General features: G+C 37.4%; 1 protein-coding gene across 3 annotated transcripts in view; it reads right to left on the bottom strand.

The window, feature by feature from the left end:
• Nucleotides 1–17852, bottom strand: part of GTF2E1 (general transcription factor IIE subunit 1) — a 46315-nt gene that overhangs the window by 24878 nt on the left and 3585 nt on the right. The window contains exons 2-3 of one of the 3 annotated variants that reach the window (XM_036349194.1): nucleotides 16042–16126; nucleotides 14514–14991 (exon numbers count right to left, since the gene is read on the bottom strand). In XM_036349194.1, coding sequence (XP_036205087.1) covers nucleotides 14514–14961 — 448 coding nt within the window. In that variant the 5' untranslated portion in view covers nucleotides 14962–14991; nucleotides 16042–16126. The remainder of the gene's footprint in view (nucleotides 1–14513; nucleotides 14992–16041; nucleotides 16127–17852) is intronic. The other 2 variants (XM_036349195.1, XM_036349196.1) reach the window with 2 other exon arrangements.

Genomic DNA, 17852 nt, shown 5'->3' with positions numbered 1-17852 from the left:
ACCTTCTTATAAGCTAACAAGTTATCCTACCAGTTTCATGGATGTTGGAGAAAGACACAAGACTCCTAGGTCAGAGACAAAGAACTTTATTAATCAGGGCAGTAGCAGTAGTCAGTTTTGTGACAGTTCTGTAAGCCCCCAATTCCCACAGGGTGACACAAAGAGAGCCAGGTAACAATTGTACATGCAGTGGGTTACGTTGCAGGAGAGAAACCCTGAGGTTAAGGAACCCAACTTTTTATAATGAGCATAAACATGCCTGTCCTTTGCTCTGAAGGCTGATGTTATCTTTACTATGCTGAACTAAGCAAACATTCTCTGAAGGAAGACTATTACTTTTTAATTTTATTTTTCAGTTACAGTTGACATTCAATATGCAATACAGCATAATGGTGAGAGTATCATACAATTTACAAGGTGATCTCCCAATATTTCAAGTACCCACAGGGCAGCATACATAGGTATTACAATATAATCTATAATAATAAAAGCACAATATGTAAATTGACCAAACGGCCGAACAGCGGAACAACCGTCCGGATGCCCTTCCAGCCACCATGGATGCAAGGGATCGAGGAAGCCGCCACAGCCAGCAGGCGCCGGGGCTGCAAAGGCCTACTCCTGCACAAATTTCGTGCATCGGGCCTCTAGTTTACTATATTCTCTAAACTGTACATGCCCATGACTATTCTGTAACTACCAATTTATACTTCTTAATCCATTTATCTTTTTCACCCAATCCTCCAAACTCCCTCCCCTCTGGCAACCCTGTTTGTTCTCTGTGTCGCTGAGGCTGTTTCTGTTTTGTTTGTTCATTCATTTTGTTCTTTAAAGTCTGCATATAAGTGAAGTCATATGGTATTTGTCTTTCTCTGTTTGATTTATTTCACTTAACATAATACCCTCTAGGACCTAGAGTCTAGGTCCATCCATGCTGTCACAAGTAGTAAGATTTCACTCTTGTTTTCATATATGTATTTTATTAATTTCAGAGAGTAAGGGAGAGAGAGATAGAAACATCAAAGATGAGAGAGAATCATTGATCGGCTGCCTCCTGCACACCCCACACTGGGGATCGAGCTCGCAACCTAGGCATGTGCCCTGACCGGGAATGGAACGGTGACCTCCTGGTTCATAGGCCGATGCTCAACCACTGAGCATGTCAGCTGGGCATATTTCATTCTTTTTTTATGGCCAAGTAATATTCCATTATAAATATATTTATATATATTCACCACTTTTTTATTGACTCATCTATTGATGGGCACTTGGGTTGCTTCCATATCTTGGCTATTGTAAATAACACTACAGTGAACATAGGGGTGTATTATCTCTTTTAGAATTAGTGTTTTGGAATTCTTCAGATATTTACCCAGAAGTAGAATTGCTGAGTCATAAAGCAGTTCCATTTTTAATTTTATGAGGAACCTCCATACTGTTTTCCATAGTGGCTGTACTAATTTGCATTCCTACCAAGAGTGCATGAGTGTTCCCTTTACTCCACATCCTAGCCAACACTTACTTGTAGTTTGTTGATTTACTGATGACAGACACTCTGACTGGTGTGAGGTAACATCTCATTGTGATTTTAATTTGCATTTCTCTGATAATTAGTGATATTGAGCACCTTTTCATATGCAGGGGAAATCTATTTTTATTATACTGAACAGCAAGCAAGCTTGCCCTTTGCTTTGGAACAATATCTGTATCTTCCAAGGCTGCTCACTATAATATCCTTGAAAAAGGTAGTCTGAGAAAAAGGCAGACAGTACCTCTACTTGCAAGACATGTATAACGTGTGAGAGACCCATGGAGAACTGTCTGTCTCCCAACAATTACCATGTCTGGCAAACAATACAAGAGGAAAAGCTAGCCTGACATCTCTGAATCCTATATTTATCACAAAACACAAGTTGTAAACAAGAAGCAGCCTGTCAAAAGCCAGGTCTAAGAAGAAAAATAAGAAATTCTATATCTTTCTGGAAAATGACTTAAACTAGTTTAACATAATAGCAGCATTTTTATAAATTTCACTAAACATTAAAAAATGCAAATAAGCTTTTCCCAAATCAGCGGTGGGGGTGGGGAACTTAGCAGACACTATGTACAAAGTACCATTCTACTGAGTGAGTGGTGGTAGAACACAAATAGAATCTGTCATCAAGAAACTTTAAGTTTAATAGAGATGAAAGGTATCTGGAGATAAACATGATATGGGATCAGTGAAAAAATAAAGCACATAAATATTTTGGAGTTAAGAAGGAATGTGACTTCTAGCAGTGAGGAAGGTTTATGGAGAAAGTGTGCCGTTTGAGGTAGACTTTAGAAGAAAAGTAGTTGTTAGAGATCAAGGAAACGGGGAAGAGAATGGGACATTCATCATAAGAGAAGTAGGTAGTTGAAAATAATGCTAACCTGCAATTTCAGTCTACTAAAAATATAGTCATCAAAAAGAATGGTAAAAAAACAGAATTAACAGGATTAAACTACAGTGTCCATAAATATAAATGGGTCTTGAATGCCAAACTTCATTTTGATTTTTTTAGTAATAGAAAAGTGATTGAAGGATTTTGGGAAATAATATGAGGTCATCAAAACTAATATTTATAGCCGGGCTGGTGTTGCTCAGTGGTTGAGTGTTGACCCATAACCAGGAGGTGGAGGTTCGATTCTGATCAAGGCACATGCCTGGGTTGCAAGCTCAATCCCTCTCTCTCAATCCCTTCTTCTCTATGAAATCAATAAAAACATATTTTTAACAAACCAAAAACTAATACTTATAAACAGTGATCTGCCTTAATGGCTTGAAATGGTCTTCCAATAAGTCTCAACCTTCCTAATGCTGCAACCCTTTAATACAGTTCCTCATGTTGTGGTGATCCCCAACCATAAAATTATTTTCGTTGCTACTTCATAACTGTAATTTTGCTACTGTTATGAATCGTAATGTAAATATCTGATGTGCAGGATGCATTTTCATTGTTACAAATTGAACATAATTAAAGCATAGTGATTAATCACAAAAACAATATGTAATTATATGTGTTTTCCGATGGTCTTAGGCAACCCCTGTGAAAGGGTCGTTCGACCCCCATAGGGGTCGCGACCCACAGGTTGAGAACCGCTGCAGTAAGTCAAGTGGAAGTTCTTGACTGAGTGTTTTCATAAAAATCACTAGTGAAATTTTAATTAATACCCAGGCCCCACCCCAGAGATGCTGATTCAGTAAGTCTGGAGTGGGGCCCAGGAATATAAATTTTAAAAGTTCCACAAGGAATTCTAATATATATATACCTTTGGTGGAGAGCTGCTGTTAAGTAATCACTACGATAAATATCTCCACTCTTCTTGTAACTGGATTGCTTTGCACTAAGTAGTATGCACAGAATATACTACTTAAGCATGAGAGAAAACACTGAAATTGAAGCTCATAGCTCTTTGTGGTCTTCCCCTTCCCACACATAAAACCAAGTAGGCAAAAACTGGAAACAGCAAATCCAAGCCAAGGAGAATGTGCAAGCTACATCCAAGCATGTGGCAGCAGGGAGAAAATGAAGGCTACAAAGATTCTTTAGGCAAAGCTTGACAAATGATAGGATTAAAAGAAGAAAAAAGAAACAGTTCAATGATAACATATTTGTTTGATCATTTACATTCACAAACCACAAGACAACTAAGAAGGCTATTTCACAAATATTCTCATTTATTCATCAAGTCTATGTCAATAGTATTATCGAAATCTAACAAAAGAGGGAATAAAGACTCAGAAAGGTTAAGTTTACCAGGTCATAACTTGAAAACAAAAATCACTAAGCCTGGATTCAAGTACAAATCTTTCTGACTCAATAATTTATTAATTATTGCATTATTTTACAAACAAACAACTATAAAAAAAAACAACAACAAAAAACCAAAACAAGAAAAAACCCTACTTTTGCCCCACCCCATATATAGGCAACTCAGGGACAGCCTTTTCTGATATAGCAATGAATAAGCAAAGACATAAAGAACCAGTTATAGGGACATTTGGGCAGAAGGAAACAGCATGTAAAAAGGCAAGCAGCCCTAGCCGGTTTGGGTCAGTGGACAGAGCACCAACCTGCGGACCAAAAGGTCCCAGGTTCGATTCTGGTCAAGGGCACGTACCTTGGTTGCAGGCTCCTCCCCCACCCAGGCCCTCGTTGGGGCTCATGCAAGAGGCAACCAATCAATGTCTTTCTCTCACATCGATGTTTCTCTCTGCCTTCCCCTCTCTCTAAAAAAAAAAGAAGAAAAAAAAAATCAATGGAAAAATATTCTCAGGTGAGGATTTAAAAAAAAAAAGAAAGGCAAGTAGAGCTCAGCCGGTGTAACTCAGTGTTTGAGTGTTGACCTCTGAACCAGGAGGTCACAGTTTGATTCCGTCAGAGAATATTGAACTGGGATGCGGGCTTGATTCCCAGTGTGGGGGGCATGCAGGCGGCAGCCAATCAATGATTCCCTCTCATCTTAATGTTTCTATCTATCTCTCCCTCTCCCTTTCTCTCTGAAATCAATAAAAATAAAATAAATTTTAAAAAGGTAAGTAAAGGCACGCCTAGTGCATGCAAGACAGAAATAAGATGGTCAGTGAGGCTGTTGTGGAGTGACATGGGAGTGGTGGAAATAAAGCCTCAAAATGGGAGGTAAGGGTAGATAAAAGACCTTATAAATTCTGTTAAGTACTTCAACTTTTCTGAGAGGAGAAGCCTTTGGAGGGTTTTGGAAAAAAAGAGTGACATAACCTGATGTGCTTTTTAGAAGGGTCACTGGCTGCTGTGACAAATAGTTCATATGAGTAGCAAGAGTGAAAGTATGGAGACTATCTAAGAGTAGTGCAAAATCTAAGCAAGAGATAATGGCTTACATAACTTTTCTGGATAATCCTATGAAAAAAAACAACTGTAAATAAACTCACTCCCACTCAAAAAAGCTTCCAGAATGGAGAACAGTATGGAGTTTCCTCAAAAAACTAAAAATGGAACTCCCATTTGACCAGTGATCCCACTTCTAGGAATATATCCCAAGAAATTAGAAACACCAATCAGAAAGGATATATGCACCCCTATGTTCACAGCAGCACAATTCACAATAGCTAAGATTTGGAAACAGCCTAAGTGCCCATCAGCAGATTAAAAAACTGTGGTACATCTACACAATGGAATACTATGCTGCTGTAAAAAGGAAGGAACTCCTACCATTTGCAACAGCATGGATGGACCTGGAGAGCATTATGCTAAGTGAAGTAAGTCAGTTGGAGAAAGATAAATATCACATGATCTCACTCATTTGTGGAATATAATGAACAACATAAACTGATGAACAAAAACAGATCCAGAGACAGGGAAGCATCAATCAGACCGTCAAACCTCAGAGGGAAGGCAGGGGAGGGTGGGGGTAAGGGGGAGAGATGAAAGAACTTGAATGCATGCATATAAGCATAACCAATGGACACAGACACCAGGGGAGTGAGGGTATGAGCGGGGGTAAAGAGGGGGGAACAATGGGGGGATAAGGACACATATGTAATACCTTAATCAATAAAAAAAAAAAAGTTTCCAGAAAAAACAATAAAACAAAAGTAACAGATCCATGTTAAAACCAAGTAACTAGAACCAAACTTCCTAGGATTTTAGTGAGATGTATTTCTGAAGTTGGCATAATTAAACAGAGCATATTTTCTATGTGAACACTACTATAACCATGAGTTTTAATTCCTAACCAAGACTTTCAAATTAACCAAAAGTGACTAACATCATCTTCTAAGAGCAGTAATAAAACAACCTCAAGCCTCTTTATACTTTTTAAATGTCAACTATTCTCCGAATCAAAGGGTGTTATGAAATTAGAGTTAAGAGAAACCATACATGGTACAGAATAGACTAAACTTAACATTTTATACATGCTAAAAAAGGCCTAGAATGATTAAAGGATTTGGCCAGAGTAACAGTTACTAACATAGCCCAAAACTAGAAGTCAGGGCTCTGGAATCCTAATACACTATCACCTTACTGTCTTATAACCATTGCTTTTAAAAAGAAAAAAAACACCTTCTAGAAATGACATGTTAACTGAATATACTGACTATGCAAAAGGACCTAATATAATAAGTGCTCTAAAAAACCCTGACAATGCTACTGACAATACTATGAGAAGCTACCAAACATTAATAACCATAAGCTGTTATAACAAAAGAGTAGTTAATTAAGAATCAATTTATTTACTTAGATTTCAAAAGGGCTTTGGGTAAGGGTGGGGGACAGTTGGTGTTGAGTGGGCTTGGGGTATAAGGTGAAAGGACTAGAAGGATAACTAAAACTTAATAGTTATTAACACATTAAAAGATGGGGAGAATGCAGACTGGGTTGAATGGGAAAGCATAGAGAGGAAAAACTAGGTTTGCCATTTTATTCTACATATTTTTCTAAATTTACATTACTTAAGTATTTTTAGAAGAAAGAAAACAGATGTTATTCTGAATCCTCCAAAAGCAATCAATTCCCTCTTAACTAATATGAAGAAGTTATGTAGTCATTCTTGGGCTATTCTTTGAAAGCATAATCAAGTCTTTTGTTATAACTTTTATGAAAGTTCATAATGTTCAGGCACATATATATTAAAATGCTAGCCTCAAAAAGGTACCTTTTACTCTGATTTCTAAACTTTACTTAATAAAACAAATTTCTTCAGTCTAATTGGGCAAGGGGAAATGTATAGAAAAAGGAATTACTATTATAAAATAGTAACAGACATGACAATAGCTATATATTTATATTATTTTACCTATAATAAAAAGGAATTTTAAAAATCATCCTTCAACAAGTGACTGCAGAACATCTAACACTGTAAAATACTCATTCATTTGCATGCAAAAGTAAAAAATAAGCAGGTTTAATGTATTGGGGGGTATTCTGAGTATTTTTAAACTCAGAAGATCTCAAATATTTTAATGATGTACACAATAAAATCCCACACCCCAAAGATCAACTTATCAATGAAACTGTCTTCTGTCCTTCCTTAAATGGACACATCTAGATTTGGTCTAATCATGCATCATTCCTAGATTCTGTAACTCTTCTTCTGAAAATGAAAAATGTACTATGCCTGGGAGGGGAAACAACATATTGAAGTGTGGTACTTGGGTAAATGTAAAACTAACAATAAGTTCTATACATTAGGCCTAAATCAAATTCATCTCAACATGCAGTGAGCAGGCAAAAAGTCTGTTTTTGATATGACTAGTTAAAAGACAATACTCAATAGAATATTGAATGCCAGCATCAACTATTCACAAATAAATGAGCTCCTATGTAATCAGCATCAAATCACAAAAAAGAAAACACAAATGACTTTTTTTAAAAAGCTCTCGAATCTTCAAGATCAAACACAATAATTAAATAATAATAAAAAATCAGACCTAAAGGGATTGCTTTTTGTTTTGTTTTGTTTTTTGGAGAGGGGGAATGTAGAAGAACTTGTTCCTTACTTTCTTTCCACACTTGCTTTTATTTTTTTAACCTGTTCTAATGGTTACCCTACCCTCTTCCCCCCTCCTCCGAAATCCACACCTCTGAGCTTTCTGGTATCATTTTCTAATTAACTCATCCTGAGGAAGATTCCATCTCATCAACTGAGCAAAATAATCCTAGAAAGATTTCTTTCTGTATTTGTTTGTGTTTTTAGCATTTTAGGAACTGAAAACACTGCTTTTATAAGACATCTCCTGTCCTAAATGGAAAGAGATGAAGACAAGAAAAAGTAGCCTGATGTGTGAAAATTGAAGAGGAATTTTAATCAGAAAACTGATCTGTCTATAAACCAAAAAGCTTTGCCTGCAGTCACAAGGCAAGAAGGGAGACTCATATGATTTAGCCCCAAATATATACATGAATATCCCAAGTATATATGAAGTTTACTTTAATATTCCAAGTTACTCAGAACTAACCACTAAAATTACAACAATTTACTTTATTGGCTATTTTTAAAGCTTATTTATTAGATACTTATTTAAGAGTTAGTTATAAAAGACTTATTTTACACTAATTATAAAATCTGTCTCTAAGTCATTTTCATGGAATCACACAAAACAAGCTGAATCTTCACAAAAGCTATCCTATTCTTCCCTAATATTCAATCTAAAACATCCTAGAAATTTATATAGCCCTGGGTTTATTTATTACTTATAAGAGTACTCCAAACCCTAGAGTACAACATAGGCATTTGTATGTGCTCCTACACACAATTCAATGAGCTGAATTAGATAAAATAATATCTAAATTCTTATTCCTAAGATTTTATTAAATATACTTTTAAGATTTCCTTTTTATAAATTTAACTTTAGAAGTTTATTTAAAATGGGATTCCCTTAGAGCAGTGGTTCTTAACCTTCTGGCCCTTTAAATATAGTTCCTCATGTTGTGACCCAACCATAAAATTATTTTCGTTGCTACTTCATAACTGTAATGTTGCTACTGTTATGAATTGTAATGTAAATATCTGATATGCAGGATGTTCTCAGAGGACCCCTGTGAAAGGGTCGTTTAACCACCAAAGGGGTCGCGACCTACAGGTTGAGAACCACTGCCTTAGAGTGTCAGCCTGTGGACCAAAGGGTCCTGGGTTCGATTCTGGCCATGGGCGCTTACCTTGGTTGCAAGCTCCTCCCCAGCCTAGGCTCTGGGCGAGTGCAGGAGGCAACCAATCGATGTGTTTCTCTCACATCAATGTTTCTCTGTCTCTCCCTCTCTCTAAAATCAATGGAAAAATATCCTCTGGTGAGGATTAAAAACAAAACAACAACAAAAAACTTCCTTACTAATATGCCCTAGTTCTCTGCCATGAAAAAAAACAAAAAAAAACTTAGTTTTGAAATGAGATTCCCAGGTCTATATGTGATTTCAGTAATAGGAGCTCCCAAACTGTTTCTAATTCAAACACCTAACAATTTTATCCCATACACAATAAACAATAGTGCCATATATGCCTTTTCAGAAGCCATAAAACTAAAGTTGCGTTGGTGGTATACAGGTGAGCACAGCTGTTTTCCAGAAGCTATAAAACTATATTCCCACTGCTGAGAAGTCTTAAGAAAAAAACTTTTACAGGAATAAAATGGTATCTGCACTAAGAAAAATAGATAATGCTGAAAATGTGTAGAAAGTAAAATGGGGGAACAGGGTAGAATTATACCTATTAAAACTTTTGAACACTAGATAGAATTAAGAGAGTTTGGTACATTAAGGAACCAAGAGATCACAAACTATTTTTGGCTGTGATCATAATTATAAGTAATATGCAAAAGCTAGTGGTTTCGTGGGTAATATTTTCTCTTCCAAATTATCCCTGACCTTATGGCTGCTTAATTTTTAAATTAATAAGGAAAAATATAAAGCTGTTTCCATATCATTTAGCCTTAAAATCTAAAAGAGAGAATATAATTACCCCTTCCCTTTGGGAGAAGCATGTTGCTGAATTTAACTTAGAAGTGCCATTAACTAAATTACCCATGGCTGAGATTGCGAAAGTAGAAATATTAATTTTTCCACGGTGAGAAAGCTTCTAAATCTAAAAACATGCATTTATGAACCACAAGATTCTACTTTCCTGATTTGAGGAATTTCATGTCATACTGTCTTTGTTTTAATTACATAAACATCCAATATTTCAGGAAGTAAAACAGCTAGTTTTGCCCAATTAAGTTTCTGAAACCAGGGACTAGTGGGCAAAGGCGAGGCCATTCATTCCATCTTCATGAAGTATCTGTACATACTGTAATGGAAAAACCTGTCTTCTTTCCTGTGTAGGGAAAACCCCAGTTCTTCTCTGTGTTTCTTCCCTGTGTGTTCTTGTACTATTCACACATAACATTTCACTTCTGACACTTCTGGTCACCAAGTGTGTGGAGGTTTTACGCGCCACCCCCCCCCCCACCCCCCCGCAAGTAATTCTCTGTAATACGAGCTGTGTGTCCTACCAATCAACTCAATTCTAACACTGTCCTCCTAGAGACAGCATCAGATTCTACAGGTTAAGGGCTCAGTCCCACAAGACTGCTCCCACTGCCTCCACTTTAGAAACCTGTTGCAAGCCCAGGTTATCATCAACTGGCTATAGGTCAGAGGTTCCAATGACCCCCTGCCTTCCCCCACCCCTTGGGTTCAATTAAGCTGCTAAAGCAGTTCCAGAATGCAGGGAAACACTTACCCATGTTTACCAGTTTGTTAAAGAATATAATAAAGCACACAGATAAATATCTAGATGGAAGAGCTGTGTAGGGATGGGGCTTGGAACATCCATGTCCTTTCCAGGCCTGTCACAATCCCAGCACCTCCATGTGTTCACCAGTTCTCCAAACCTCATCCTTTGGGAATTTTATGGAGGCTTCATTACGTAGGCATAATGGATTATTAACTCCATTGTCAGCCCTTCTCCTGTCTCAAGAGAAGGGGGAACGGGGCTGAAAATTCCAAGTTTCTCATCTAGGAGCCCACCAGTGTTGCCTCATTAGAACAAAAGACATTCCTATCACCCAGGAAATTACAAAGGTTTCTTTTCAGGTGCCCTGTATCAGGACCAAGGGTGTGTGTGTGTGTGGGGGGGGGGGGGGGGGGGGACACGGACAAAGATCAAACAGCACAAGCACAAAAGATGCTCCTAGTGCTCTTATCACTTAAGAAATTACAAGGGTTTTAGGACATCTGTCCAAGGAACTGGGCAGAGATCAATATATATTTTTTATTACCTCACACATACAACCATCAAACATTTGGATAGAGTTCAACCCAAGAACACCAAAAGGGAAAGTATGAAGAGAACCTACAATTCTTAGAGAAAAGAGAGATGAGGTAGGAAAAGCTGTAAATTGAAGTAGGAAGATCTCTGGCTTATGTGTGAATTAGTCTTAATAAAATAATTCTTGTTGGACTCAGAGTTTCCTGAGCCCAGAATTCCCAGGTGCTCATCTAGGAGTCACCACCCTTTAGTGCAGTGATGGCGAACCTATGACACGCGTGTCAGAGGTGACACACAAACTCATTTTTTTGGTTGATTTTTCTTTGTTAAATGGCACTTAAATATATAAAATAAATATCAAAAATATACATCTTTGTTTTACTATGGTTGCAAATATCAAAAAATTTCTATATGTGACACGGCACCAAAGTTAAGTTAGGGCTTTTCAAAATGCTGACATGCCGAGCTCAAAAGGTTCGCCATCAGAGCTGCCCATACAATTGAGTTCAAAACTTTCTATCAGAGAAGCAGTAAAGTCTAGAAGGCTTCAAACCTAATTCCTGAATAACCCCTATTTGGTAATATAAGAGTTCAACCTAATAACTGTTGAGATGGGAATGAAGATAGCTCAGTAGATAGTCCCATCATTTGGTCAGAAACATCCTCAATCTCCAACAGCAACCAAGAAATAGAATAGCTTTGTACAAGATGGGGCTTAGAATGAAAACTGCAATCTATCAACTTAAACAGAGCATGAATATTACAATATTACAGCAGAAAAAGCCTCCCCCTACTCTGATACACATACCCAAATGTTTATTTCCCATCTTCTTCAAAATGAGTGTGAAGGGAATGAATTCTGAGCAAATCAGGAAGGGAAAAAAGACCAAAGTTTCTAAAGGGAATGTACAGAACACAGAAGGTATCAAGTTAATAGTGAAAAATAAGACAAAATTGACAAGTAGTCTGGGTCCTAATATCACCCAGTCAGCACATTCTGTCCTTAAAGTCCAAATGAAAAGCCAAATTATAATCAAAAGGTGAGTACATTCAACAGGGCAACCTCCCCCAAGTGATACCAAGGTAAAATGATTTATTCTTACTTTCCTTGAACCCCTTCTTTCCACCTTCATGCTGACCATAGTCTTCATATTAAAAAGTCTTTGTTCAGACTGGCCACAAAACAATTATTACAGTTTTAGTTCTCTTTCATAAAATATTTTCATGCCCCCTAATCTAATCAACACCCTGATTTAAATAACCTTGACTATTTGGGGGTTAGGCCATCTCTTCCATAGGCTACCCAGCTGTTGATTACAATTAGCTTCATTCAGACACTAACGTTGGGTGAAATTCAAAGAGCATCATAGATCAATCTCATAAATACTAATATAAACACTGGAGTAACTTCCTTTTAGAAAGCTTCATGAAATAAGAATGAAATGATGAATAAATGTAGTAGAAGCACATTACTTTAGATTACCCTCTTTGAGGGACTGGATAACACCTTCTACTGCAGTCAAGAGTGATGAAGATGACCACTAACTGTAACACCAACATCTGCATAGAATCACAAAACCAAAACCCAGACCTCCTTTAAGAAATTGGGTAGAATTGGCCTGGCCGGTTGGCTCAGTTGGTTGGAGCACTGTCCTGTACACCAAAAGATTGAGAGTTTTGATTCCTGTGCATATGTTTCTGTTTCTCTCTCCCCACCCCCCATCCCCAAAAATCAATAAAAATATATCCTCGGGTTAGGATTAAAAATAATAATAATAAAAGAAAAAAGAAAAAAAAATCTGTTAACGTGAATAGCAAAAAACACAAGATTTCCCTAGTTTATTTTGAAAGAACTCCAGATATATTCTACAACTTCCTCTATAGCACACTCAAACAATCCTTATACTCAGGATGGTTAGATTTTCTTATAACAAGAGCCTTCCTAGTGAAGTCCGTTCAAGGTAAAAAGATTCGGGCAAAATAAACATTTAACACAAATGAGAATTCTTTAAATGACTTTCCATTCAAAATGACTGCTTCACATAAATAAGGGGGGAAAAAAGTCCTAAGCTAGCTCTTTTTATTAATAATCTTAATTGACATTGAGATTATTTCCCACTTAAAAAAATTTTAAGCGTACAATATGTAACATGTACAAAAATTAGAAAATTAAATGTATAAAAATCTGTAATTTTTAAAAAATATATTTTTATTGATTTCAGAGAGGAAAGGAGAGGGAGAGAGAGATAGAAACATCAATGATGTAAGAGAATCATTGATCGGCTGCCTCCTGCTTGCTCTCCTACTGGAGATCGAGCCCAGAACCCAGGCATGTGCCCTGACCAGGAATGGAACCATGATCTCCTGATTCTTGGGTCAATGCTCAACCACTGAGCGAAGCCAGCTGGACAAATCTGTAATTTTTTTACAATAAAAATTTCACATGTAAAAGTTTAAATTACATTTTTGATATTTTTTTTCCAAGGCAGATCTAGGAATTTTTTAAAAAGTCACCTCTACTCCTGAATTCAGCCATAACAAAAGGACAATCTAACTTAACAGCATTGACTCTTTCTATTGATTTTTACACTTGAAAGTAAGACCAAATTGTCTACTGAATAATTAGCAAAACTATAGTCTCTTTACCTGTTTATAAATGATAAGACAAAATAACTATACAACCCAGCGCTTTAAAGTTTTTGATGTTAATGCCAGACATACTGAACTATTTGAAAATGTGTTTTGTAAATTCTGGTTGATTAAAAAGATCCTTAACTAAAGTATTTAAATGGAAAAAATTATGTATCTTGTTGACAGTTTTCTTCCACTAAGTAATGCCTAAGAGATTTAATATCCATCCATTTGAAGGAAAGGATGACCCTCTAATTGCATCTGGCTGACTCTTATCTTTTAAATCTCAGCTGTTACTTAAACTCTTTCAGAGGCCATTCCAGATTAGAAGCCCTATTTATGTACTCCTGATAGCACTTTACACTTCCACTAACATAACATTTATATGCACTGTACTGTGACTGTCTGGCAGTGACTGGCATAAACAGGTGCTAAATATATACTGGATGAAGAGGTCAAAAGTGAAATGGTCAGAATAGTCTTCAAGTGATAGAGAAGTAAACCTTTCAGATTGAGCTGTACCTGTAAATAGGGGTGGAGGTGGGAACAGAGGTAGGAAGGCCATGGGTGGAAGAGTACACTCCTTTGTGAAGGAGAAAGGCTTTACAAGAGCTTCTAAAAGAATAACAGTCAAACAGGGCAGTAAGACTAACACAGATCATATAGTGATTTACACCAATCCATTCACTTTTATAATGATACTAGAGGCCTATAGCATGAAGAGATTCATGCAATAGGCCTTCCTTTCCCCTGGCTGCTGGCACTGATTTTCCTCCGGTACCCGGCACCCAGGCCTTCGCTCTGGCCGGGCCCGGCTGGAGCCGGCCCTGGGTCCCTGAGGCTTCGCTGCACCACCGGCCCCGGGGCCGTCGCTGCTCCGGCCCCTGGGCCGTCAAGCTTTGCTCCACTGCTTGGAGCCTATGTATGCAAATTAACTGCCATCTTTGTTAGGTTAATTTGCATACTCTCCTGATTGGCTGGTTAGCATAGTGAAGGTACAGTCAATTTACATGTTTGTCTATTATTAGGTAAGATACATGATTGGCTTAAAAATTAGATGAATCAATTTAAGAAAAAGAATACATATTTTATTTTTAAAAGTTACTTAAAAGATTCATAAGGAAAAGTCTCACCTGTCCTGGGATCAAATAGCTGATTAGCTTCTAAATCTGTAAAAGTATTAGAACAGACAGGACATTTGAAGGAAGCCCGGTTGGTGGAATCTCTCTCATCAGTTTCAATCCTCCTTCTCATGTGGTCCAATTTATATTTTACCACATTAACAAGAGTACGATAATTGATAAAGTAGTAGTTATGGCGAGTGGTTTTCCCATCTGCAGCAGTCTCCACTCTCATTCTGCATTTGATGAACTTGTCTCCCTTTAAATTATTCAAAACTGAACGAAGCTGCTTCCGATCAAACTTGAGCAGCTCCAACATATCCTCCTCTTTCACACAAGGGTTCCGGATCAAGATGTCCAAGGCCAAAGCATGCTCAATGCCATAGAAACCCCGGATCACATACTTGGCTAACCTCTTCAATGATGCAGGAACCTCGGTGAGGACATCGGGGTCTGCCATCTTTAGCGGCAAACTTCAACTTTAAATGTACTGAGTTCAGAAAAAAAGAGAAGATTACACAGGCACAATGAGGACACAGTAATCATTTTAAATCTAAAATAATCAACTCATTAGGTAGCTATCACTATTCTTGGAGTGCCATAAAAGCACTCAGAACATTGTTTTATAAGACTTATAATGCCAAAACATTTAACAGAGAACAAGATTTTCCTCCGAGTATACAAAATATTACACCTAAAAAGCTTGGCATATTTCTTAAATGATTATTTTCATGATCTACAATGTGTTTGATTAAAAAAATTAACATTACTTGCCGAAACCGGTTTGGCTCAGTGGATAGAGCATCGGCCTGCGGACTGAAAGGTCCCAGGTTCGATTCCGGTCAAGGGCATGTACCTTGGTTGCGGGCACATCCCCAGTAGGAGGTGTGCAGGAGGCAGCTGATCGATGTTTCTCTCTCATCGATGTTTCTAACTCTCTATCTCTCTCCCTTCCTCTCTGTAAAAAATCAATAAAATATATTTAAAAAAAAAAAAAAATTAACATTACTTATAGCAATGATACTTATCAAACCCACTTTATTTCAGTAAGAGAAACACAAAAAAATTAAATAAAGTCTTATTAGTCTTAATGCTATATAGATCAGTGATTTTCAACCCTTTTCATCTCATGGTACATATAAATTAATTTGTAACTTCCATGGCACACCGGTTATGGTGCATTGGCTGCTATCATATTTTTATTGGACAAGCTAAGGGAAAAGAGGTCTTTTAAATAGCCAGGTATTCCATGTTTTAAAAATTCTTGTGGCACATCAGCATGCCTGTGGCAGTACTCCAATTGAAAATCGCTGCTATAGATCTTTGGAAATGCTGGGTTACGCCCCACTCCCCCCCCCCGCCCCCGGCGCCCCCCCCTCTCCCGCAAGAAGTCTAACCATTAGCATATCCTTAAAGTGTTCTTTATTTCTTGAGAAAAATTTTTCTACCAAGATAGCCCTGGCTGGTATGGCTGAGTTGGTTGGAGCACTATCCTGTGCACCAAAGGGCCACAGGTTCAATTGCAAGTCAGGGCACATACCCAGGTTGTAGGTTTGTTCCCTGGTAGATCCCCGGTTGGGGGTACAGGAGGCTTCCAATCAGTGCTCACATCAGTATTTTTCTTTCTTTTAAAAAAAATATATATTTTATTGATTTTTTACAGAGAGGAAGGGAGAGGGATAGAGAGTTAGAAACATCGATGAGAGAGAAACATGGACCAGCTGCCTCCTGCACACTCCCCACAGGGTATGTGCCTGCAACCAAGGTACATGCCCTTGACCGGAATCGAACTTGGGACCCTTGAGTCCGCAGGCGGACACTCTATCCACTCTGCCAAACCAGTTAGTGCTCACATCAGTATTTTTCTCTCTCTCCCTCCCTCTCTAAAATCAATAAAAACATACCTTTAGGTGAGGGTTAAAAAATATAATTTAAAAAATTTTCTCTCAGAATAGACCTAGAATGTTTTACACAGTCATGTGTAAAATCACAACAAACCAAAAAACACATAAGTAATCACCAACTGGGACGCTTAGCAAAATTATTACTATAAATATGAAAGAAATTAACACTTAGATCTAGATAGCTTTACCAACCTTGTTAACTTAAATCTATTAATCAATTAATACCATATAGTCCTTAAAAAGCACACACACACCCCAAGATATCCTTAAATACTGGACCTCCTTGCAAAACAATTGTACCCAATTCTTATATCATGACCCAAAAAGCTTTCTTTTTGAAGCCCAAAATGGCATGGGCTAGACTTTCACGTGATTGTTTTAAAGGATAGGCTTTGGAAGTCAGAGTTGGACAACCTGTGTTTTAGTAGCTGTGTGATCCTAAGCAAATCAATTAAACCACCACAAGCCATACTTTATTCTCCTAGCGAAATAACAATATCAGCTATCTCAATCAGGTTGTTGTGATGAATAAATGAGAATGTAAGTAATGTGCTTAGGAAGCACTTATTAGTAGGAACAGCCCCCACATCGCCCTTGTGGGGGTGGCTCAGTTGGTTGATCATTGTCCCATGCACCAAAAGGCTGCTGGTTTGATTTCTAGTCAGGGCACACACCCAGATTGCGGGTTGTTCCCTGGTAGATCCCTGGTCAGAGTGGGTACAGGGGGAAACCAATTGATGTTCACATTGATGTTTCTCTCTCTCTCAAAAAAAAAAAAAATCAATTAAAACATTTTTTTTTAAAAAAAGAATAGCTTCCATATAGACTTTAATATGTCCCAAAGTAAAAATGGTCAGGCTATCCAGACATACTGTCAAATGAAATTCCCTATACCATAGGGAAATTTTTAAGAGCCATCCCATTGAATAATTTCAAAAGGGAATCATCTTTTGTTATTAACACTGCTATCTACTGAATCTTTTTATTTCAAATCAGTGGCTATCAACAGTATCTCCTTTCATAAGAAATATTTTTATATTCACAGTATTATACTAAAAAGATTCCTAAATAACCAATCTATACACATTTGGAGAAGGGGGGGCGGATATAATGCCCTACATGCAATAAAGAAAGAAATAAAAGGAGAGTTAGTTACAATTAAATATATATTTCCTATTGTAAACCTTCAGGCATTGACTATGAGATAACAAAGTAGCACCTAGATCCAAACCTGTGGTCTTACCACCTTCCTGTTATTCCAAGGATCAAGGGTGCCAAGCAAGTGCCTGGGTTCAACACCAAAGTATCTAGAGCAGTGATGGCGAACCTTTTGAGCTAGGCATGTCAGCATTTTGAAAAACCCTAACTTAACTCTGGTGCCGTGTCACATACAGATATTTTTTGATATTTGCAACCATAGTAAAACAAAGATTTATATTTTTGATAT

Source organism: Myotis myotis, unplaced genomic scaffold, assembly GCF_014108235.1.
Source record: "Myotis myotis isolate mMyoMyo1 unplaced genomic scaffold, mMyoMyo1.p scaffold_m19_p_2, whole genome shotgun sequence".
NCBI classification, from domain to species: Eukaryota; Metazoa; Chordata; class Mammalia; order Chiroptera; family Vespertilionidae; genus Myotis; species Myotis myotis.
This window is presented reverse-complemented; position numbering and strand designations above follow the sequence as displayed.